The sequence below is a fragment of the Spermophilus citellus genome (assembly GCF_964194105.1).
Source record: "Spermophilus citellus genome assembly, chromosome: 5".
NCBI lineage: Eukaryota > Metazoa > Chordata > Mammalia > Rodentia > Sciuridae > Spermophilus > Spermophilus citellus.
In genome coordinates, this window is record NC_138186.1 from 63097444 (window position 1) to 63121645 (window position 24202).

At 39.1% G+C, this 24202-nt stretch overlaps 1 protein-coding gene across 1 annotated transcript; it reads left to right on the forward strand.

Moving 5' to 3' along the window:
- Positions 1 to 1762: 1762 nt before the first annotated feature.
- On the forward strand, positions 1763 to 14639 carry LOC308649990 (adhesion G protein-coupled receptor F4-like; the record flags this gene model as incomplete). The annotated part of the gene is made up of 8 exons (XM_081295917.1): positions 1763 to 1849; positions 2813 to 2867; positions 5760 to 5911; positions 7178 to 7405; positions 8368 to 9750; positions 13153 to 13194; positions 13622 to 13681; positions 14592 to 14639. The coding sequence occupies 8 exons, from the start codon at positions 1763 to 1765 to the stop codon at positions 14637 to 14639; spliced, it is 2055 nt and encodes a 684-aa protein (XP_081152043.1).
- Positions 14640 to 24202: the final 9563 nt, after the last annotated feature.

The window sequence follows — 24202 nt, forward strand, 5'->3', positions numbered from 1 at the left end:
ACTCTGCCATGTTCTCTTTCCCCTGCTCAAACTTGCTCTACAAGATAATTTTGTAAATCAAAATACTTTCCCCCATTCATTGGTTAGGAATTTTAAACTAAAAGACAACTTAAAGCCTTCCTGCAAGTACCTGTGGCTCTGATTTCAGTAGGAGGCTCCCTAGACTCATGAAAGTTCATTTTAGATTTGACTCCACCCAGTAAAGGTCTGATGTTAGATCAGATGGTCTCAAGAGTAATGATGAATCAGAATTAGATCATCTCCCTTAGAGCTTTCCCCTCACTAAGTGGAAATGAGGTTTGCTGAGGGCTTATTCTCTGCCTAGCCCTTGTTAACCAGGTCAGTGTATGGGTGAACCCTCTTCTCACTATTAGATTGACTTGTCTGTGTCGCCACTGCACGTTTTTTATGGAAAGGACAGCAATTTTTTATTTTTGTTTCTCCAGCATCTGGTAAAGTTTCTGGCAAATAAAAGGCATTTAATAAATGAATGAATCAACATGTAAACTTAATGAAATGAAAACAAAAAGACTCAGTGAAGTTAAACTAGTTTATAAACAGTGGAGATAAGATTGCAGTCTAATGCTTATCAACTCTAAAATCCATGTTTTTTTCACTTTGCCGCCTGTACCCTTCCAAGAAAACCATTCTAAGGAACTCTTACCAATAACAGGTATAAATTATCACCATTATGTATGAAAGTATAATGGGATGACCAGGATCATCTGTGACAGCAAAGTTAAACCACGGCATTTGATACTATCTTGGAGATCTGGTTTTGAAAAATGGAAACATTAGGGAAAAAATAAAAGGCAAGAAACAAAGACATGGCAACAAGCAGAGATAACTTCCAGTACTTCTAGTGGATCTATACAGAAATCTATTCATCCAGTGGAGGAAGTCTCAGTGTATGTTCCAGTAGCAGACAATTGTGCATGTTATGTTCACTTTACTTGTCTCCAAGGCAAAGTATTATGAAGGACAGTGATTCTCAATGTGTGTGGGAGAAAGTCTCCTCTAGAACACATTTGGCAAAGTAAGGAGACAATGTTGGCTGCCATACCTGGGGTGTGTTTTTTTGGGGTGCTGGTGGCATCTATTAGATAGAAACCAGAGATGCTGCTAAACATCCTACAACTCACAGGAGAGCCTTCAACGAGTAAGAATTATCCAAATATCAATAGCATCATCCCAGAGAGACCCTACTATAGAAATCAGGAATGGCTGTCCAGCTGGGCCATCTGAGCTGGACTCTAGGTTCTCATACTTTTTATGCGATTGACCTTGGGCTCATAGTTGCTCAATTATTTGTGCTTTAGTTTCCCACTGATAAAATGAGGATAGTAATAGTATCTTCTGTTATATGATTAAATGAATTAAAGCAAAGAAAGTGTTTAGACTAGTATAGGCAATAGCAATTTTTGACAAATGTACTTTAAAGAAATGTAGATTAAATAAGGACCAATGCTCTGTTGGACTTACATCAGTCCTGGTGCTTCCCTTATTCCTGTCTTCTGCTGTGGATAGGTCAACAGTTCAGAGAAAGACTTTTCTTTTTTTATATCTTAATTGGGTAGAAAATAGATATTGGTTGGTGTCCCTTTGGCAGCAAGTTGTTTGGGTGTGGATATCTCAGAGTCCCCTTGCTAAGTGACTGATTAGCCTGCTAAGTGCAATGTTAATGTTACTTATGTGAACTGATCCCCTTTGGCAGGACCCACTTGTTTTTCTCTATTGCAGGTTAAGATCCTAATGTGTGAAAATGAAGTCCCAGGCTACCATGATTTGCTGCGTAGTGTTTTTTCTGGCTACAGAATGTTCCCACCATAGACCCAAGAATCATATAAAAGTAAGTTTGATCCATCTCTACACGGTCCCAAGAGAAATTCCTCAGTTTCTCTAGATAGCTGGCTTTCTGATAAAGAGCACGTCCTTTTAAATACATTTATATGACTATAAGTTTACTCTTGCTGATACTAACTTTCTAAGGAAGGGAATCAACATAGAGGAAAGGTGGCAGGAATGTGATTGGAGAGCAATGGCATAGTAGAACCATCCCTTCGCAAGCCACAGGGAATGTGGACAGGGAGCTGAAGAGAGGAGGAAAGCACTAGCCTGGCAGTTGTAGGGCAACTTAGATTCAGATCTTGATTTTGCTTCTCACTAGCTACACAAGTTGTTTTACTTTTTTGAGTCTTAGTTTCCTTATCTATAATATGAGGTTTGTTTTTTAAGATAATATTTATAGTCCTTTATAGGTCTAAAAAGATTGTTATTCTTTTATTATAACCAAGGACCCTTCCTAGTATATGTCCATTTCTTTCTTCTAAGGATGTAGCTGGAGGGTCACACTACAGCATTTCACCTTTATAGTTAATAGAGTCCGAGCTTGATTGGCATAATTAAAGCTTCCCAAAAGATGTACCCTAGGGGCTGGGACTATAGCTCAATAGAGGGCTTGCCTGGCATGTATGAGGCACTGGGTTCAATCCTCAGCACCACATAAAAATAAATAAAATAAAATAAAGGTACATTGACCACTAAAAAAAAATGATGTACCCTATCCCCTACCTTGACCTTCAGAGCCCAAGTGACGCTGTCGAGGTTAAGCCCTCGTGGAGGGCTGTGTGTTCTCTGTGCTCTCATCTGTGTTCCCTTGGGCAAGTACCTGCAATACCATCACAGGAATCTGCTGCAGGTATTTTCCTCATCATGAACATATTTCCTTTTCATATTTACATGGAGCCTCTAAGTTGAGATGAGCAAAGACAGTCCCACAGTAAAGAGGGCCTTTGGGGATTGTGTTTTTCAGGATAGAGCAAAACTTCAAAACTTTGAAGGGAAACCTGAGACCGGAAGGATACAAGGTATGTATCTCTAGAATCATCTTTATACATTTGGAGACAGGGCAGGATAAAGGAAGGACACTGATGTTCCAAGCATGCCCCCAGGCCACAGGTGTTCCAAGGAAATCATTATTTCTAATAAGTCCATCATATTTGCCACTATTGGTAGATTTATTACGACAATACCATTATCAATGGCATACTCAGTGAAGTGAGTTTGCAAACATTCCTGTGTACTCTACAGCAGTTGACAAATGTCCATTTTCAAACCCCAAAGGAAGTAAATCTGTTCAAACTAATGAGCTAACAACAGGCAGAACAGGAAAGAGGACCAAATTCCTCCTTTCTTTCCTTCAGATATTTTCAGGGTGCTTTAACAAATGCAACACTGTGGTGCTGAGAGGTCTATTGAAGCAATGCCAGGTGGATACCATGGTGGTGAGACTGGTCACTCTCAAGAAGTGAGACATAAACTAAGGAGGTAAAGTCATTAGTAGTAATATAACAAAATCATGTGGCTCACACCCACATAGTAGGGATAACTGGATTCTGCACAGTCATGGACAGGTATAGTTCTGGTGGCAAATGCATCTCTAAATAAATGTGGACTTGGAAAGAGAAAGAAGAGAGAAAGGTAGGTAACATTTACTGGGCATTTATGACAACACTTATCTAAGTGTTGAACAAGAGGCTGTCTCATTAAACCTTTGTAACAACATTATAGCATCATCTCCAAGCAAATGAATGAAAAAATTAAGAACTACTCCAGTTAAATAACTTGCAAAATTGTTATATGTGGTAGATGTCAAGGAAAAATACAAACCCAATTATTTTCTTTCCAAGAGAAAGCAGTAGTCCAGGCCCTAAGTATGGGTGCATGCCTTGATTCTAACCAGTTGGTCACCTCATTTTATTGACTTCAACACCTGATAGGTCTCAGCATCATCTACATATTTCCATTCTATTGTCACTATCTTAAAGGCAATTTTTCTAAGAATACTTCAACAGTTTCTTTCTTAGACTTCCTGTCTTGTGCTAATTCACTTTGACCTATGGGCCATATTTGGCCCACCACCAGTTTTTAATGGAACACAGTCATCCCCATTCAGTTACATACTGTCTTTGGTTACTTTTCACACTAAAAAGACATAGTTGAGTACATGCGACAGACACCCATGTGATCTGCAAAGTTGAAAATATTTATTCTGACTAGGGTTTGCTGTATTTAGAAAATAAAAATATAAGATGCCAGGTTAAATTTGAATTTCAGATAAGCAATGGATAATATTGCATGTGTCACAAATACAGTAAAAATAATTCTCTCTCTCTCTTTAAAAAAAAAAAAAAAACACTTTCAATCCACCCTCATTTTTTTTGTGTGTGTGGGGCAAATTCTAAATTTCCAAATTCACTTACTCCCTGAATTTTATTTGTAACCCTTAAATCTACAGTGTTCTTGTGATCATTCACAGACATGCCACAGAACAGTGAAAAATGGAGTTGCCTAATGCGCATGTTCCCAGCTAAGATTGGCCAAGGTGATACCCTGTGTTAGCTTTTTGTCACTGCAACCAAAACACTTGAAAAAAAAAAAAGTAGAGGAAGAAAAGTTTGCTTGGGCTCACAGTTTCCTAAGTTCAGTCCACCGTGTGTTGCTTCTGTTGACTCCAGAGCTCTGGGGCTGTGTGAGACAGAACAATATAATGGAAGGGAAAGGCAGAGGAAAGCAGCTCAGGACATGGCAGCAATAAAGCAGAGGGAGCTAATTCTGTTTACGAGGGTCAAAATATAAACTCCAAAGTCACACCCCCAGTGACCCACCTCCTCTAATCACATTCCATCTGCCCACAGTTACAGGCCAGTTAATCCATATCAGTGGATTAATCCACTGATTAGGTCACAACTCTCCTAATCTAATCATTTTATCTCTGGAAATTTTTGCATTGTCTCACACATGGACTTTTGGGGGACAGCTCATATCCAAACCACAACATCCTGCTTTCTTATTCTAGCTCTCATACTACGAATGAGTCCTCTTCCAGTCTGCATAATGCATGATTTTGCATTTATGTGCTTTTTGTTTATGATTTCTTTTTGTATAAAACGCCCCCCCCCAATCATAGTGCCAAAGTGCTGTCTAGTGTTTCTAAGTCAAAGAAGGCTGTAGTGTTTTCTGAAGAAAATACATGGGTTAGATAAACTTGGTTCAGGCTTGAGTTGCAGTGCTTATGGGCCCTGAACTCAATGTTAATGAATCAACAATATATATTAAATAAGGTGTCATTTAACAGAAACAAATAATACAAGTTCATATATTGATCAGTTGATGAAAATGTCATGAGCAGAAACTGGCAGGAATCTAACCTTAAGTTCCCCTAGGATGGTTGGTTCAGAATGCTAATTCATGGTGAATTCACAGAACATAACTCCTGTGAATAATGAGAATTGACTGTATCTTAAGTAAAATTAACATTTAAATGGGTTTTCTGTATTTTATCTGGCAACTCTACTTATACAGTTCTGTGCAGAAAAGTTTACTGACTCTTGCTCTATGCTGTTGCCAATTACCTTTCAATAACAAATCCAATCATGTTTTCTGGTAACTCTGATGCTAGCACAGCATTCAGTGCCCCTCAGGACTTTACCCGTGTTTTCCTTCCAACCTCACTGCCTGTACTTCCTCTCAGGTGTTCTGAGCTAGCTTTTCTGAATGACCTCTAGATGCCCTCTCCACATGCTGCTCACTCTGCCTAGACACCAGCATCCCCATTGGCCTAGCAGCCCTTATTCATTGCTGCAGACCCAGTTCAATGTCACTTCCCCAAAGTCCCAGAATGAATTACATGCACTTATCAGAGTGCCAGTGCAGAAATGCTAATTTGGTCTCTCACTCATTTCTTTTTTCCTTTTTAGAGAAATGTCATGAACCTTGCCTTTCCTCTACCAACTGCAGCCAACCCTGTGCTAAGCACTTTCGTGGAGAAATAGGATTTATATGTCATCAAAAAAAGTGGCAAAAATCAACTGAAACATGTACAAGCCTTTCTGTGGAAACACTTTTTAAGGTGACTCATTTGCATATTATTGGTAAAGGAGCTAATCCCCCAGGTGGTGACGGAGACATATGTAATGCTCTCTGTTCAGCTCAGACCTGGATTTAGGAAAATATAGAGTGGGTTAAATTTGTCTTTTGTCCTTTTTTTCTTACCCAAACTCTGGGGTACTCTCCCCTCTCCCAATTTTATTTCTCCTTCACAGAACATTTTCCCAACAAAGATTTGAAGCTCATTTATCCTTTGATTTAAATGATTACTTAGAGATTCAAATTTAGCCTTAAAGGTGGATTTGCATGCCTCTATGTTAATTAATCAACTGAATGTCTAGAATTAAATTTGATATCTTTCTTTTTTAAATATATTTTTTAGTTGTTGATAGACCTTTATTTTATTTATGCATTTATATGTGGTGCTGAGAATTGAACCCAGTGCCTCACACATGCCAGGCAAGTGCACTACCACTAAGCCCTAGCCCCAGCCCCTGATATCTTCTTTAATGCTTTCAGTCTCTTGACCAAAAGAAAGTAGACATGTGTGATTCAGAGGCAATAGAAATTCAATGAAGAGAACACATCTCAGTTAAAATTAAAATGTCCTGTTTTATATTTTTGCACTTAACCCCCATTTCTTTCTGTCTTTCCTTCATATCATTGAAGCATGTGGGTCCCTGCATTTCCTGTGTGGTTTTATAAAGGGACTTCCTAGGAGTCTGTCAATTAACATAGATAATCATATAATTATCCTTGCAACTACAGTGGCATTCAAAAGTGAATTAAAGGAAATAAATTATTGCTTTGTCTTATTCAAAGTCACATTCTGAGGGAGTCTACGTGAAAGCATCAGGAAATGAGCAAATAACTTGTAACTTGTAAATTATAAACTTTTCAAAATTGTAATTCTTTAGCATTTGGTATTTCAACTGCCAACCTCCAAAAACAACTCCCATTTGAAATTCCATGTGGTTTCTCTTTCTCTGCATCTCTGTGGAAAATCATCTTGTTATAATAATACTTGTGTTAAAGCCACTTTCCTGAAAGTAAATTCCAATAGGGAAGGTCTGTATCAGTATCCTGATTTCTATGGGAATTTGATGGAAGTTGATGCCTATTTGTGACCCTATCTTACCTTCCTCTACTTCTCAACACTAAAACCCCTTTTTAGGACCACTTGCTTCTTTTCCATGTGGATTGTTTGTGCTTTTAGTTTCTTTAGTATGATACATGCCAGAAACTCAATCATTTTTAATAAAACAACAATCTTTTTTTTTTTAAACAGGACTCAAATGTGGCATTACGTCTTTCTGTAGCAGCACCTTCTATAGCTCCAGAGCCTGTTAAGAGTGTAGCTCAAAGAATCTGCAAGAATTGCCCTCATGATTATGCTTGCATCATTGATGTTGTGAAATCCTCAGAAACTACATCTGGAAATATTGCATTTATAGTGGAGTTATTGAAAAATATTTCTACAGATTTGTGTGGTGGTGTTACCCGGGAGAAAATGAAGGTACTCTTACACTGGTAATAGTTTTTAAAAAATTTTACACTTTAACAGTTTCAGATATATTTTTCAGGGTAAAAACTGCAACTACCATAATAAGAACATCAGGCATTTCACTTCAGTTTTGCATATTGACTTAAGTTAGAAGATTTGAAATACATTGTGATCACCATGAGCAAAACGGAACTTACTCTAGTATTTCCAAAATTATGTTCTGGTAGAGCACAACTGTTCTGAGGAATGTTAACACAGATTCCATTACTTTTGATACTCAGGATGGAACCCAGGGGCACTTAAACAGTGACCCACAACCCCAGCCCTTTATTGTATTTTATTTAGAGACAGAGTCTCACTGAGTTGTTGGGGGCCTTGCTACGGTGCTGAGGCTGCCTTTGAATTTGTGATCCGCCTGCCTCAGCCTCTTGAGCTACTAGAATTACAGATGTGAGCTACCGTGCTCAGCTCAGTGGTTCTATCTTTGAAAGTGGCATAGCACTTGCAGGAAATTTGGGTTTAAACGCAGTTTTCCTTATGGCAGAATGTAGAGCCTTTAGTGTGCTAATGAACATCGGCACTTATTATTAAAGGGAGGAATAGAGATATGGTACATAGTGTTGTTCAAACTTAGATCACCAAAGAATCCACCGCTACTCCCCTCATGAAATAATCATTTATATCTCATGGGAAACTTGGGTTCCATATCCTGTGTTTTGGAGATGTTGCCTTTGGTACAATAATAAAGCAGGTAATGCTTAGCTGAGGTCTGTATCATTTGTATGTATGTGTGTACATGCATTTATATATGAGTTCTTTTACTTTTCTTCCCTGTGTGCAACCTTTCTTATGTGAGACTTGAATACAGAGAATTTGAAGAGAGATATATCAAATAAGAGCAGGTAATTAGATGTTTAGAAGTTTTAGATTTTAGAAATCCATTTTGTACAATAACGAGCTTTCCTCCACTGCAGAGCTACAGTGAAGTGGCCAACCACATCCTGGACACAGCAGCCATTTCAAACTGGCCTTTCATTCCTGACAAAAATGCCAGCTCCAATTTGTTGCAGTCAGTGAATCTGTTTGCGAGCCAACTCCGTATCCACAATGAGTCTGAGGACATCGTGGATGAACTCTTCATTCAGATGAAAGGCTTTCACATCAATCACAACACCACAAAGAGGAGTTTCAATTTCTCCATGAGCATGGATAATACAACAGAAAGCATCTTAGGAATGATAGAAATTCCCAGGCAAGAGCTACAGAAACTGCCACCAGGGAACACATCCCGAGCCATTAGCATAGCTTTTCCAACCTTGGGGGCCATTCTGAAAGAACCCCACTTGCCAAATGAGAGTGTTTCCAGACCCATCATTGGTCTGGTCCTTTCAGTCATTTTGCCAGAAACGATGAAGGAAATCTTATTCACCTTTGAAAAAGTCAATAAATCCCGAAGTACCAGGGCACAGTGTGTTGGCTGGCACTCCCAGAAAAGGATGTGGGATAAGAATCAGTGTAAGAAGATGGTGGATACCATGGACAAAGTGAAATGCCATTGTAACTATACCCATGTGATGATGTCCTTTTCCATCCTAATGTCCCCCAAATCTGTGAGTGACAAAGCCCTGGACTACATCACTGGCATTGGACTCAGCATCTCAATCCTTAGCTTGGTTCTTTGCCTGATCATTGAAGCCATAGTTTGGTCCCGTGTGGTTGTGACAGAGATATCATACATGCATCATGTGTGCATCGTGAACATAGCAGTGTCGCTCCTGATTGCTAATGTGTGGTTCATCATAGGCTCTAACTTTACTGTAAAGTCCCAGGAAGACAACTGGTGTGTCACAGTGACATTTTTCAGTCACTTTTTCTACCTCTCTCTGTTTTTCTGGATGCTCTTCAAAGCGCTGCTCATCATCTATGGAATATTGGTCATTTTCCGTAGGATGATGAAGTCCCACATGATGGTCATTGGTTTTGCCATTGGCTACGGGTGCCCGCTGGTTATTGCTGTCACCACAGTTGCTATCACAGAGCCACAGAAAGGCTATGTGAGATGTGATGCTTGTTGGCTTAACTGGGATAATACCAAAGCCCTCTTTGCATTTGTCATCCCAGCCTTGGTCATTGTGGCTGTGAATCTCCTTGTGGTTTTGGTTGTTGCTATCAACACTCAGAGGCCCTCTATTGGCAGTTCCAAGTCTCAGGATATGGCCATAATTATGAGGATCAGCAAAAATGTGGCCATCCTCACCCCATTGCTAGGACTGACCTGGGGTTTTGGAATAGTCATTCTCATAGAAGAAACTTCATTGATATTCCATATAATTTTTGCTCTGCTCAATGCTTTCCAGGTAAGTTCCAAGAGGGAGATTTTGTGTGTGTGTGTGTGTATGTGTGTATCTGTGTGTGTAACTTGGTTGGATAGAAAGAAAAAAAAGAAAAGGAAAGGAAAAAAAGGCTATGATTTAAAATTACAGAACTCAAAACACCCTTTCCATTTCCTTCCACATCTTATGGGTATTGAGTCTTTTACTCTGTTGACTGTCAAGCTGAATTTACCTGACCAGGTCAGTTGGGTGCAAATCTCCTTCCTTCTCTCCTCAGTGATCCTCCTAAGTATCCCTCCTAAGGTTTCAACACCAGAAGTCAATCTTATCTTACAGAGGAAGTCAGGGAGGTGTGAAGTTATGCTCACATCATGCCTCAAAACAAGCACAATTTTATCCTTTTCCAGTGGAATAGCCGATTTTTAGTGAAACAACCATTTTCTATAGTATGAAGAGAGGGCCCTTGGCATTCACTTTGGATGTTAACCAGTCAGGAGTTCTCATACGTCTTCCCTGCTAGTCCCTGTGAAATAAATCTAAGTTGTTATTTAATGAAATGGATCTTACCATATTTTCCCTGGTCTTGGGAAACATGGTAAAATCTCAGTCTCAGCCTCCTTATCTGTAAAAGAAAGATAAGAATCTAAAATGGACTCTCACATAGTTGGTTTGGCAAGATCGACTGTCTCAAAGTTGTTTTACTCCCTCTTGCTACTCAGCTTGTACATTTGGGACACTGTCATTAGCCAAATTGCTTTCTATGCCTATGAGTAATAGGTAATTTGGCAAGTCCACAGTCTCAATTATGCTGTTAATCAGGGGTTGGCAAACTATGACCTCCTGCCTGTTTTTGTAAATAGGGTTTTACTGGAATATAGTCTTGCTGGTTTCTTTACCTTTTCCCCCCATGACTGCCTTTGAGCTGCATTGGTACATGTGAGTCACTGCATGGCCCACATGGCCTAAAATATTTACTGTCTGGGTCTTTTCAGGAAAAAAAATGACCTGACTACCTCTTTCAAGTATATTAGTATAACTGCTTAGTTATATTAATATGCCATTATTATTCTATTTCAGTGTGGGATTCAAAAGATAAGACAGACTTAAAAAAATCCCAACTCAGATCACTTACATATCTTAGTTAGAATTCTTCTCTTTCTTTTAAAAACTATGCTCATTAACTAGTTAATTCCCTGTGTTTTATTGGTGCATTACATTTGTACATAATAGTGGGATTTGTTGTTATATATTCATATATGTGCACAACATAACAATATGATTTGGCTAATATCATTCCCCAGTATTTCCCCTTTCCTCTCCTTCTTCCTTCTCCTGGTTCCTTTCCTCTGTAATACTGATCTTCCTTCCATTTTTCACAAGATTAGGAAATCTTTCTTTTTCTTTTTCTTCTCTAGAAAAAATATATTATTCTTGACTTTCTGTTACTCAGAATTCTTTAAAAACTATGTAGCATATTTATTTCACTCTTCCTGTTGGATTAAAGAAAAACCTTTGTTTCAAGTTTTTTATTATTTGTTTATTCTAATTTGTTACACATGATGGCAGAATATGATTCATTTCATATTACAGATATAGAGCTAAATTTTTCAAGTCACTTATCGTACACAAAGTATTTTCAAAACATTCGAGTCTTCATACATGTACTTAGGGTAATGATGTCAAACTCATTCCACCATCATTCCTACCCTCATTCCCCCCCCCACTCCTCCCTCCTCTTTATCCTATCTAAGTTCCTCCATTCCTCCCGTGTTCCCCCTCCAATGCCATTATGAGTCAGCCTCCTTATATCAAAGAAAACATTCGGCCTTTGGTTTTTGGGATTGGCTTACTTCACTTAGCATTATATTCTCCAACTCCATCCATTTACCTGCAAATGCCATGATTTTATTCTCTTTTAATGCTGAATAATGGTCCATTGTATATATACACCAAAGTTTCTCTATCCATTCATCTACTGAAGGGCATCTGGGTTGGTTCTACAATTTAGCTACTGTTAATTGTGCTGCTATAAACATTGATATGGCTGTGTCCCTGTAGTATGCCGCTTTTAAGTCGTTTGGGTATAAGCTGAGGAGCAGGACAGATGGATCAAATGGTGGTTCTATTCCAACTTTTCCAAGGAATCTCCATAGTGCTTTCCAGATTGGATGTGCCAATTTGCAGTCCCACTAGCAATGTATGAGTGTGCTTTCCCCCCATATCCTTGCCAATACTCAAAAACTTTAACATCAAAATAATCATCATCATCATCATCATCATCATCATCCAATCAATAAATGGGCCAAGGAACTGAACAAACACTTCTCAGAAGAGGATATATAATCAATCAACAAACATGAAAAAATGTTCATCATCTCTAGCAATTAGAGAAATGCAAATCAAAACTACTTTAAGATTTCATCTCAAGCTTTTTCTTTCTTTCCTTTTGTTCTTATTTTTTGGAAATCAAAAGCTTTTGGATTCATATGCATTGTCCCACTATAGAAGTTACTCTGGTGACTAATGATCTCATCCTCTTTCTTACTTTGCAACTTAAGTAAACTCCAGGATGTTTTGTTCTATATTTCTTTTTCAGCTCATTTGTATTTCTGTTTTCTTGATAGGAAGAAAAATACCCATATTGTTTTGATTTGGGGGCTGAGGTTTGAACCCTGGATTTTGCACACACTAGGCAAGTGCTCTGCCAACCCAGCTGTCCCTCCAGCCCCCTAAATACTTTTTTTTTATTGTTGGTCGTTCAAAACATTACATAGTTCTTAATATATCATATTTCACAGTTTGATTCAAGTTCCCTAAATACTTTTACTTGTATACAATCCTGCTTTCTCAACAAGCTATCCCTGTGACTCACCTTTAACATTTTTAGTCACCTGACTGGTGTTTCTTCACCATTAAACTATCTTTAGATGGTGAAGAGACCCTCCTGGCCTTTCAGGTCTTTGTAACTTTCTCTTTCTTTCATACAAAAATATTCTTCCACTAGCTGAGAGCCCATGATTGCCTATTTACAGAACAGTAACTGCAACTCAAAGCAGACTAGTTTCATTTTCTTAAGACGACTTCCATGATTGTGATTTTGGATTACAAGATTCAGTGTATGTGAACTGTCCTCATAAGTAAGAACAGCTACTACAATGTTTGGAAAGAAAGTTCAGAAGATTTAATACAGTTGAAGATTCTATTTTATATTTGTAGTCATTCAATAAATATCAAGCCTCAAGAGAGGGATGCTCATCCAAGGAGGAGGTACACTCAAAGGAAACACCCATTAATGAATTTTTGTCTGCATCAGTTTCTAATGTCCAATTGCTGCCCTAGAAGTTATGGAGAACAGTGGTATTAAAATAACAGCTGTGGTACTGTTTGAGAAGCTGATCTTCGTCATTCTGTTGAATTTTACCACAGGGTTTCTTCATCTTGCTGTTTGGAACCATTATGGATCACAAGGTAATTTGAATTCACTTAATTCCTTGCAGATGATTTCCATGTGGCTAAAGGAAGCAGCAGTACAAGGCAATTTGATGGGAGGGCATAGTCCAGGGAGCAGTGTTTAAGAGCACAGCTCAGGGTATCAGCTGTGAGGGGAGAACTGTACTCTCTCATCTCACTCTTTATCAGGTCAGCAGGAGGCTGTGTAAGAGCATAATTGGTGAAAGGAATAGAAACCATAGCCACAAATTTAATTTTAATTCTAAATCTGATCACAACCACACCTCCACTTTTACCCAAGTCATATTATTTGCCACTATATTAAGTCATCGGATGCTGCTTTTGTCAGAGTTACTGATCTTAAAGTTTCAGGACAATTTTGAGTCTTGGGATTTTTGTTGTTTCCTCTGATGGTTTTGAGATATTTCTGTCATTGCTTTTTTAGATAAGAGATGCTTTGAGGATGAGAATGTCTTCTCTGAAGGGGAAATCGAGGGCAGCGGAGGTAAGCTTTTAGACACACATGGGATGGTCAGTGTCCTCCTCAGTCATAAATATTGCAGCTCAGTACCCAGGACTATTAGCAAAGACAATCAATAGGCCACCTTTCATTCACTCATGTCTTCATTTTATAAATTTGGAGTTTCTTGCTAAAACAGAACTTCAGCAGAATATACCTTATGAGAGATTTTTGCACTTTGGGTGTATTTGAGCTAGATATTTGGGCCCATTGAGATGGGACAATGTGAATCCATGATCTATGATTTATAAAAGATGAGAGGCAGGAAATGAAAGTTGAATTGGAGATGAGGTTCTAGTGCAGCCCACTCATTTTATGGGTCAGGAAGTTAAGATGGAGTGTACTTATTAGATGTGTACACAGTCACCCAGTTTGGTGAGAATTGCTCCATTAGGAAACACTGAGGAAGATTTTGACCTGTTTGTCTTTTAGGGCATTGTCTAAAATTGCCAACATGGCTATATTAATTAAAACTTATTTGTTCAACCAATAGATTCTTATTAAGAGCTACTTCCTTGAAAACAAGCTTTCTGGATATACTGAGAGCCACCATTTAGGGTTAGCTTGTACTGAGTATGACTTTTAGTACCACATCTTTTCAATGTTAAGATAGGCATTTTCTTTGCCTTTTAACACCTTTAAAGTTGAAATGTATCTTATAACCAATTAAATATGTCATGGCTTAATTGACAAGTTTTTTTTTTAGCAAAACAAAAAAGATGTAACTGATAACCTTACATTCAGTGAAATATGTTAATTTAATTCCTTGTAGTTGTGATTTTCACATGTTTATCTCTAGGAAGGCTACACATAAACACATATATATGTAAATATATATCATTTTTTTGTCAGTATCCTTACTGTTGTCACCTCTGTTATTTTTACCCCCATTTAGAATGCATCATTAAGTCCAACCAATGGATCTAAATTAATGCATCGATGAGGGTAAAATGTGAGTATGAAAAACTCAAAGAGAAACTTCACTTGAAAGTTGTACTGGGCCACTCTGTACACAATAGCCAGATCCATGATGCTCTAATGAGGTGGGAGGGGATTAAGGGACATATATTTTAGAAAATAGAACATCTTGAACATCTTTATTTCCTGGCACATAAATGAAAATGTGTACATTTTCTTTAAAATCTGTGTCACTTGAGTTAAATGACCAAACCTTAAGCACCCAGGGTGTTTGGTAAGCACACGAAAGGGACATACTCCAGGGCAGGGCTAACCCACAGGGAAAAGCCAGTACTTAAGCCACCATAGAAAATTACAGACTGACCCTCGGGAGGGGGAGAATTCCAACGGTGAGAAAGAGGGCGGGAGATGAGAGCAGAACTTGCAGTGAACTTGGAGGCCCCCACTGTGGGTGGAGACTCCTTTTATTCCAATAATCTAGGGTTTAGATTGCTTTTAGAATCAGGACTGAAGTAGATCTGTCAGGTGGACCCAAGATGAGAGGAGGAGGGCTGCAGAGACGTGAAAAGCAGGCAGTTCCTTTCAAGTGTGGATTCTAGGTGGGAGAACCCCATCTGGGAAGGCAGAAAGGGCGACCTCCTTCCTATGAGGCCACAGCCGCACAGCGCCCTCTGCTGTTCAGGTGAAGGGGCAGGCCTGTAATAGGACCGCAACAGGCTCTTTTACCCACTGTGATTCCAGGGGCAACAGGGAGGCTCCAGGTTCTTACGAAATATCTTCTACTTGTTGTTTAGCCCTGAAAGTCACTCAAAAGGATACAGAGTTCAGTTCATAATTAAAAAAGAGATGACTGAAGAAATACTGAAAGAGAAGCGACAGGGTGTACAAAGGACAGTTGTAAATTGAGCTGCAGAGTTGTTCTAGAGACTAAGTTCAGACTCGGGAAGAGGAGAGAGAGCACTGAACACCCAATTTAGGGTTGGAGGAGCAGTTCAGGGAAGGCAAAGGGCACAGAGCAATACAGCTGGAAGACAAACCTTTCTCCTCATGCCCTGAGCCTCATTTCCTCATCTATAGATCAGGATTAGTAATAGCACACACCTTGGTTTCAGGAGAAGATGAGCTAGAACACACGAATCCCCTAGGACCCCTGGCTCAGTTCAAATTGTCAAGAAATGTCAGCCATTGTTCCTGCTAGTAACAAGAGTTCCAACCATCTTTCCCAGGATGCCCATTTCTCACTGTTGTCCTGGGTCCTGGGACTGAGAGGTGAGTTCCAGAAGAAGAATGCATGGGAAGTAGTATGGAATGAGGAGGGACAGCCACGGTGTCTTTGAGGACTTTTTCCTCTTGCCAGGAGTGATGCCTAAGCTTAGGAGAAATCGAAGGTGCCATGTGATGAGGAGACTTTAAAATGGCTGATCTACTGACTCTTTGACTCATTCGTGGCCTGCAAAAGTCTGGCTTCTTGTCACCCTTGGCAAGATTAAGGAAACCTGCAAACCATCTTGTGGCCTCTGTGACAAGTCTGGGGCTGGTGGGACCTTGCTGGGCGTGGGCTACTCTCATTTCCAAGGCTACCTCCTGGCTCCCTGACTCAGTCACCCCTCCCTGTGCATAATTCCTGAGGGACAGGGGTTAGATCCAATTTCAGGAGCAGGGTTGGGAGTATGAGTGTGATGTTGGATTGTCAAGACAAACACTGAATATACTTTAGAAATGGCTTATTCATGGTAGGTTTCATAAAGACAAGGAACAAAACAAAAGAAAGCTATTTAATGTGTTTATTATTTAAGTCTATTTTAGACCTTGAATGAGATAATTTACCTTTTAGCATCTCAGTTTCCTTAGTTGCCTGTTTGTACAACAGGCAAAATTCTTGTAGACAGTACAGTGTATTTGTGTACCTGCACACAAGTGTGTGTGTGTGTGTGTGTGTGTGTGTGTGTGTGTTTATGTGTTTGTTCATGTGCATATTTTAACCATTATATGTAAAGAAAAATTCTGGTTGGTATTTTAGGAATAAAATACATATGTTTACCTTTCACAACTTGCTCACGTGTGAGTTCATTCAAGATGAACTTCCCCATTGATAGCACAATGTTCCTGAATATCATCCTGTTACCAATCCACCTCAGCTAATGGGCCAGACCTCCAGGAGGTCTGGGAATGCAATCCTGCCACATGCCCATGGAGTGAGAACTTGGAAATGTTTGGCAGAGAACACTACCCTGACTTGCCTTTCAGATGTCTCAATGATATTATTAACACCATTTTTGTTTTAAACAGCAAGGCTTTCATTAGAACTGAAGATGGCTGTGTGGTCAGGGGTAGGATATTCTGTCCAAAGAAAATATCATAGAAGTCACTTATTCAAAACTTTTTCACAAAACAAATCAACAAAAAACATAGTGAGTACCTCTTTGCAGGGCTTCAGTCAAAATCTTTAATAGTGGTTTAAAAGCAAGAAAAGGATGTTTGACAACAAATATTAATTGTTCAAAGGATGAAAATATTTAGTAGTTGGAAATCATTTCTCTCTTATGTTATTAAAATAAGATGTTCACAGGAGAGATGTGAATTTAATTTCAGTTTGTAAAGACTCTTGTGCATTAGTTTATTGATTCACATTTCCTTATTGACTCATGCTTCTATGAAAACAACTTTTATTTCTTTCACTTTTTAAAAATTTATTTATTTATTTATTTTTTATTGGTTGTTCAAAACATTACAAAGCTCTTGACATGTCATATTTCATACATTAGATTCAAGTGGGTTATGAACTCCCACTTTTATTTCTTTCAATCCAGAAATTCCAGAGCATTATGTAATTCCAAGCCAAATGGTTGCCTTTAGTTTGTAGATTTATACTTGGTTTTATAAGAAGGTCAAATTAAAAAAAATTCCTTATAATAATTCCACTTAGTCTCCTGTCTTTTTAATATTTTCTTAAGTGTTCCATTTATTTAACACATGTTATAGAGATACTGTGCTAAGTGCAGTCAGTTCTGCAATTACACCACAGGTGTGTTTCCAAAAATCACCTTGCTATGAAAAACTGGCAATAGAAACCACAGAGCTTATGAGCAAGATGAGTCAGGGCTGTAACATGTCAGAGACACACGGAAAAGATAATTAATAAAAATGGTAACATGGTTCTGCTCATGTTAAATGGTTAAGAAATACATAAATATGATAGTAAATATAGTACTTTCCTTTGTGAAAGACCCGAAGTTTGTTTTTGGAAATAGCTGGTTGCTAGTTATGGTGAAGGAAGGTTATCAGACAGAAGGCAAGGGCATAGGGTGGATGGATGTGGCTTATAGCAGGTGGTAAATTGATCAACATTTGAACTATGTGTGTGCACACAAGTGTATGCACACATACATGTTTTTTGTCCTCCCCCTGGCTTGTATGTGCAGTTTTCTATGTTCTAATGTTTCTTCCAGATAATCTCACACATAAGCAAACAAGAAATTTACATGATATTCAGATGCTTCCTTAGTATACCCATCTTTTTAGAACAAATTCTGTTTTTTGTGGGGGTGGGGGGCAGGGTACCAGGGATTGAACTGAGGAGCACTCTTCCACTGAGCTGCATCCCCAGCCCTATTTTGTATTTTTTATTTAGAGATAGGGTCTCATTGAGTTGCTTAGCGCCTTGCTTTTGCTGAGGCTGTCTTTGAACTTGCGATCCTCCTGCCTCAGCCTCCCGGCTGTTGGGATTATAGGCATTTGCCACCATGCCTGGCAAATTCTGGTTTTTAAAACAAGTATTTATTATAGAAAAATTGACCATAACTCAAGGTGAGCCACCATAGAGAACAATGATTCCCAGCACCACAACATATTAAAAATTACCCAGGAAGCTTCTAAAACTGTGAAAGTCTGAGCCCTATCCCCAGAGATTCTGATGTCTGATGTCTTGATGGGGTGCCTGGATGCCTTTCTGGGTGACAGAACAAAGAAAGAAAAAAAATAATTGCTCAGTAATTTTAATTCCAGCAAATATTTATTGATTCCTATATGACCTTACTGTGATGGGTACAAGTGGAGAAATAAAGACGTCTCCTACTAGTCTTTTACTTATGACCAAATGTCTACTCATGAAAAAATGATATGATAGAAACCAATGGCAGCCAATGTGGAATTGGTACACAAGGAATTGGTGCAATGAATGCTTCACAGAATTGAGAAATTGCTGTGGCTAGGAGGGCACTGGGACAGCAGAACTAGAAAGGTTGGAATCAGGGATGGGTCTAATGACTGAGAAGAATTTGAATAGATATGGCAAGTGCTTATTTTAGGCAGAGAGGAGCAGAGTACTTCATAAAGGAAAGTGAGAAGAAAGAAGGCACTCGTGGGAGACTATGAAGAACACGGCCTAACCCCAGTGGAGAGCCATGTTGGTCACAGAGGAAGAATATGTCCGATTACAGAACTAGAATGGAAGGTTGGGTATTTGGCTTGATCTGACAGGGCATAGTAAAGGTAAGAAACAGTATAGCACTGCTTTCTGTTTATGTGATCAAAGTGGTTGATCACATAAAACCAAGCAGAGAAGTGTGTGTGTGTGTGTGTGTGTGTGTGTGTGTGTGTGTGTTTGTAAGGGCTGGAGGGGAACCAGAGTGGAGTGTGGAGAATATTTGTTATAGGAGGCTGCTGGCACAGGTCCTTGGATGACTGTCTGGCTCTGACTCCACCATCTAGGCATGAGCCTGAGGCAGAAATAAGTCAGCCCTGAGCAACTCAGATTGAAGATAAACCTTTCCCCCAGGAGTTTCTCCCTCTTGGCAATTGTCGCCTTTGGGCACAACTCAGTGACTCAATGGATGTGGTCTCCTATTTTGGCTCTTTAAAAAGAATCCATTTTAAAAATCCATATGTAAGAAAATGGAATTGAACCCCTATCTCTCACCCTGCGCAAAATTCAACTCAAAGTGCCTACAGAAAGAAAAAGTAGACACAATTCTCCATCATGTCTTTTATGGTTTGGATGTGAGGTGTCCCCCCAAAGCTCACATGTGAGAAACTGGGAAAAGAGTCAGATGCGAAGTGGTTAGGTTTTGAGAGTCTTATCAGTGAGTTGATCCCCTGATGGGATTAACTGAGTGGTAACTGAAGGTGGGTAGGGTGTGGCTAGAAGAGGTAGGGCATTGGGAGTGTGATTAGGGGGTATGTATTTATATCTCTCTGCTTTCTGATCATCCTGTGAGCTGTTTCCCTCCAACACACTCTTCTGACATGATGTTCAGCCTCATCTAAAGCCCCAAGGAATGGAGCCAGCTGTCAATGGACTGAAACCTCTGAAACTGTGAGCCCTCAATAAACTTTTCTTCCTCTACACTTGTTCTGGTTGGATCTTTAAGTCACAACAGTAAAAAATCTGAGCAAAACAATGTCAGATTAGGAACCAAATTCCTCAATAAGACCCTGAAATGCAAGAAGTAAAATCAAGAATTAATAAATGGGATGGTATCAAACTAAAAAGCTTTCATAGCAAAGGCAACAATCAAGAATGTAAACAGAAAGCCTACAGAATGGGAGAAAATCTTTGTCACCTGCACTTCAGATAGAGCATTAATCTCCAGGATATAAAGAACTCAAAAAAACTTAATGCCAAAAACCCCCCAAATAACCAATCAATAAATGGGCAAAGGAACTGAACAGACACTTCACAGAAGAAGAAATATTATCAGTCAACAAATATATGAAAAAATGTTCAACATCACTTGCAATTAGAGAAATGCAAGTTAAAACTACACTGAGATTTAATCTCACTCCAGTCAGAATGGCAATTATTAAGAATATAAGTAGCAATAAATATGGGTGAGGATGTGGGAAAAAGATACACTCATACATTGCTGGTGGGACTGCAAATTGGTAAAACTCCTCTGGAGAACAGTATGGAGATTCCTCAGAGAACTTGGAATGAAGCCACCATTTGACCCAGATATCCCGCTCCTCAGCCTATATGCAACAGACTAAAAATCAGCATATTATAGTGATGCAGCCACATCAATTTTTATACCAGCTCAATTCACAACAGCTGTTATGGAACCAACCTAGGTTCCCCCTTCAATAGATGAATGGATAAGAAAATGTGGTACATATACACAATGGAATATTGCTCATCTATAAAGAAGAATGGAATTATGGCATTTGCTGGTAAATTCTTGGAACTAGAGACTATTGTGCTAAGTGAAATAAGCCAATCCCACAATCCAAAGGCTGAATGTCCTCTTTGATATGTGGATGCTGACTCACAATAGGCGGTAGGGAGGGAGAAGTGGAAGTTCACCAGATTGGACAATGGGAAATGGGGGGAACCAAGAGGGCGATAGGAATGGGAAAGACTTTTGAATGAATTGGACATAACTTTCCTATGTTCATATATGAATACATGACCAGTGTAATTTCACATCTTTTACAACCACAAAAATGGTAAGTTATACTCCATATATGTATGATATGTCAAAATATGTTCTACTGCATGTATAAGTAAAAAGAACAAAAAAATGTTAAAAATAATACATTTTATAATCATTTTGTAGCCAGGTAATATTTTGTCATCTCTTCCCACCTCTCTATATTCCAGTCATCCTAATAAGAGGTATGGCTGAAAGTTTGTATTACAAACAGAAAGGGAAACTTTTGCTTTGTGTTTGGTTTCCTAACCTTGCTCTTCAAGAAATACCCATCTACCCAATAAGTGGGGAAGTGGTTTTCAAAGAGTTAGAGAGCCTTTGGAAAACAGTCAATGAGTGGCACCACTAAAAAAAGGCAAAAGAAGAATGGAACGTACATACTACCTACTCACCATAACCTCCTCTAGGAGGAGACCTGATAAGAGCTCTTCATGGTGGGCTGGCCAAGAGGAGCTGATAAAACAAATGAAGAATGTTGAAACTCATTATACAGGCAATAGTCATATGGGCACAGAAGAGAATCATCCTGCTCTATGATACAAGGATATTCTAAGACACTGGGCAGAACCTTTGCTCAGACACAAATAGGGTATGGAAGTTCAGGCACATTGATTGTAAATATCTAAGTCTTGGTTCTGGGGGCATGGGGAAGGGTCGATGGAAATGGAGCTTGGTGACATGATGCCTTTCTTATAATAAGCAGTGGGGTACAATGGAAAGAAGCCAGGATTTGGAGACAGACAGAGGTACATTTCCGTTCTGTCCTTTCCACGTTCTAATGGGTGACTTGGGCAAGTCATTTAGACTTTCAGAGTCTACTACTTTGCTCATCTATAAAATGGTAGTAGAAAACACACCTGTGGTATTATAGAGAATAAAGAAGGTGTTTTCTATGAAAATAGCTGCCCCTGGGTCCAACAGGTGGTGGATGCTTGAGAAGTGTTGGTTCCCTGCCCCGTCCCCCTCCTTGTCTGGGGTTGGGCATGTGAATACAATGCTTTTCTTTTGATGGTGCTTTTGGCTGTGCAGCAAGTAGGATGGTGGTGGGAACTAGAGGAGTGGAATCAAGGACTTCTATATTTGGACTTCTATCAGGCTGAAGAGCAAGAGCTAGTGAGGCTTCTAAATGTCCAACAAAAGAGGAGATTTCATTCAAGACAAATCTAATCCAAATATTTATCATGGGATAGAAAAGGAAACAGAACTCCAGAGCAAGGAATCTGCTCTAGGAATAAAAATGAAAACTGGGTCTGGAACCTGGCTCAAGAGCATGAATCCTGTATGTGATAACATTATTTTTTCAGAGAAACAAATTATGGACAGGATAAATTCTATTCTTAAACGACTTTAGAACTTAATTCCGCAATCCAAAGCAACCTCTGGGGAATATTAGTGGGTAAGGCTCTCTGTATGTTTATATTAATAAAGGTGAGCAAGGGATTCTAGGAGCAAGTTTGTCCTACAATCACATCAGGGTTAAGAAAAACCTTGGGGATAAGAAACATGAAATGTGCTGGATGCAGTGGTGCACACTGTAATCCCAGCGACTGGGGAGGCTGAGGCAAGAGGATTGGAAGTTTAAAGTCAGCCTCAGCAACTTGGTGAGGCCCTAAGCAACTTTGTCTCTGACTCAAAACAATGAAAGAAAGAAAGAAGAAAGGCTGGGAATGTGGCCCAGGGGCTAAGTGCTCCTGGGTTTAATCTCTGGTACCAAAAAAGGAAAAAATAAATAAAGAAAGAAAGAATGAAAGAAAGAAAGAGAGAGAGAGAAAGAAAGAAAAGTGAAATTTGCCTCAAGCCAAGGAGAAAGACCTCAGAAGAAACAAACCCTGCTTCCAACTCAATTTTGGACTTCTTAAATTTTTTTTTTCTTGAAGCCACCTAATCTGTGACACTTTATTATGGCAACTTCAGAAAATACATGTACATGCCTAGAGATGTTTTTAGATGACTGAAATGTTTCACAAAATGCATATTTATTTCTAAGAACATAAGAGATTTTGTGGATACATTATTAGCATTAACATTCTATTGATGCTCTGCAGCAATGAAACAGACATTTTATCCCAGTTTCACTGCAGGATCTTTTATATTTATTTTAAACTAATATGCCAACAAAAGAGGAGATTTCATTCAAGACAAGTCTAATCCAAATATTTATTATTTTGAAGAACACCAGAGTAGCTAGTGTAGGTATAAAGACTACCAGATGCATAGCCCTACTGCAGAGAATTCACAGGGAATACAGGAACGCACTGCCAAGACTTCTTTTCAGGATCAAGGCCCAGCTGCTGATAGTTACAGTTGAGGTTTTCCCTAAGAATTGTCCTCCAAGGACTGATGGAAGCAGCCTCGCTCCAGGACATGCCATGGCCAGTTTGCATCCAATGACTGATACTTCAGATATAGGCCTTGCTCAATTGGGAACATTTCCAAAAGATTGCTCAGCTCGAGAGCTTCATGTGGAGTCAACTAAAGCCCCTGCCTCGACTGCTTCCTTGTCCAGTGTCTCCCTCTGCCCCATCTCACTCCTTCCATTCCCCAGCATGTATTCCTAGGAGCATTCCTCAGAAAATTTCATAAAAGCAAACCTCTGTCTCAGTCTATTTTCCAGGGCATGTGACCTACGACACCACTATAGAATACTACTTTCATTGGCACACTCATGACATTCTTTGCTCAGAGTAAGTGGAAGAAATTGGTGGGCTGACTACTTTGCATAATAGACTGAGGAATTTTGGTAAAAAATTTCTGACATTTGACTTCATGATGTGTTTGATGAAATAAGTTTGATGAAATAACCAAGTGTGCACCAAGTATGTAAGGGTATAAATGCCAACAAGCATGTAAGTAAGTATGCACAAGTATGTAAGTGTGCACATGTGTGCAAAAGTATGTGTGTGAGTGTGTGAGTATGTAAGTGTATAAATATGTAAGAGTGCATGAATGCACAGTGTGTAAGTGTCCATGAGCGTGCAAGCATGTAAATGTGCAGGCATATTAATGTGCATGAGTGCATAAGTGTGTAAGCAAATGTGCATGAGTGTATAACTGTGTGAACATATAAGTGTATGAGTGTGTGAGTATGAGTGCAAGCATGATGCATCAAAGGCAGGAGCACTGACAGTCAAAATGCCAAAAGAGAAATCTGGACATCCAA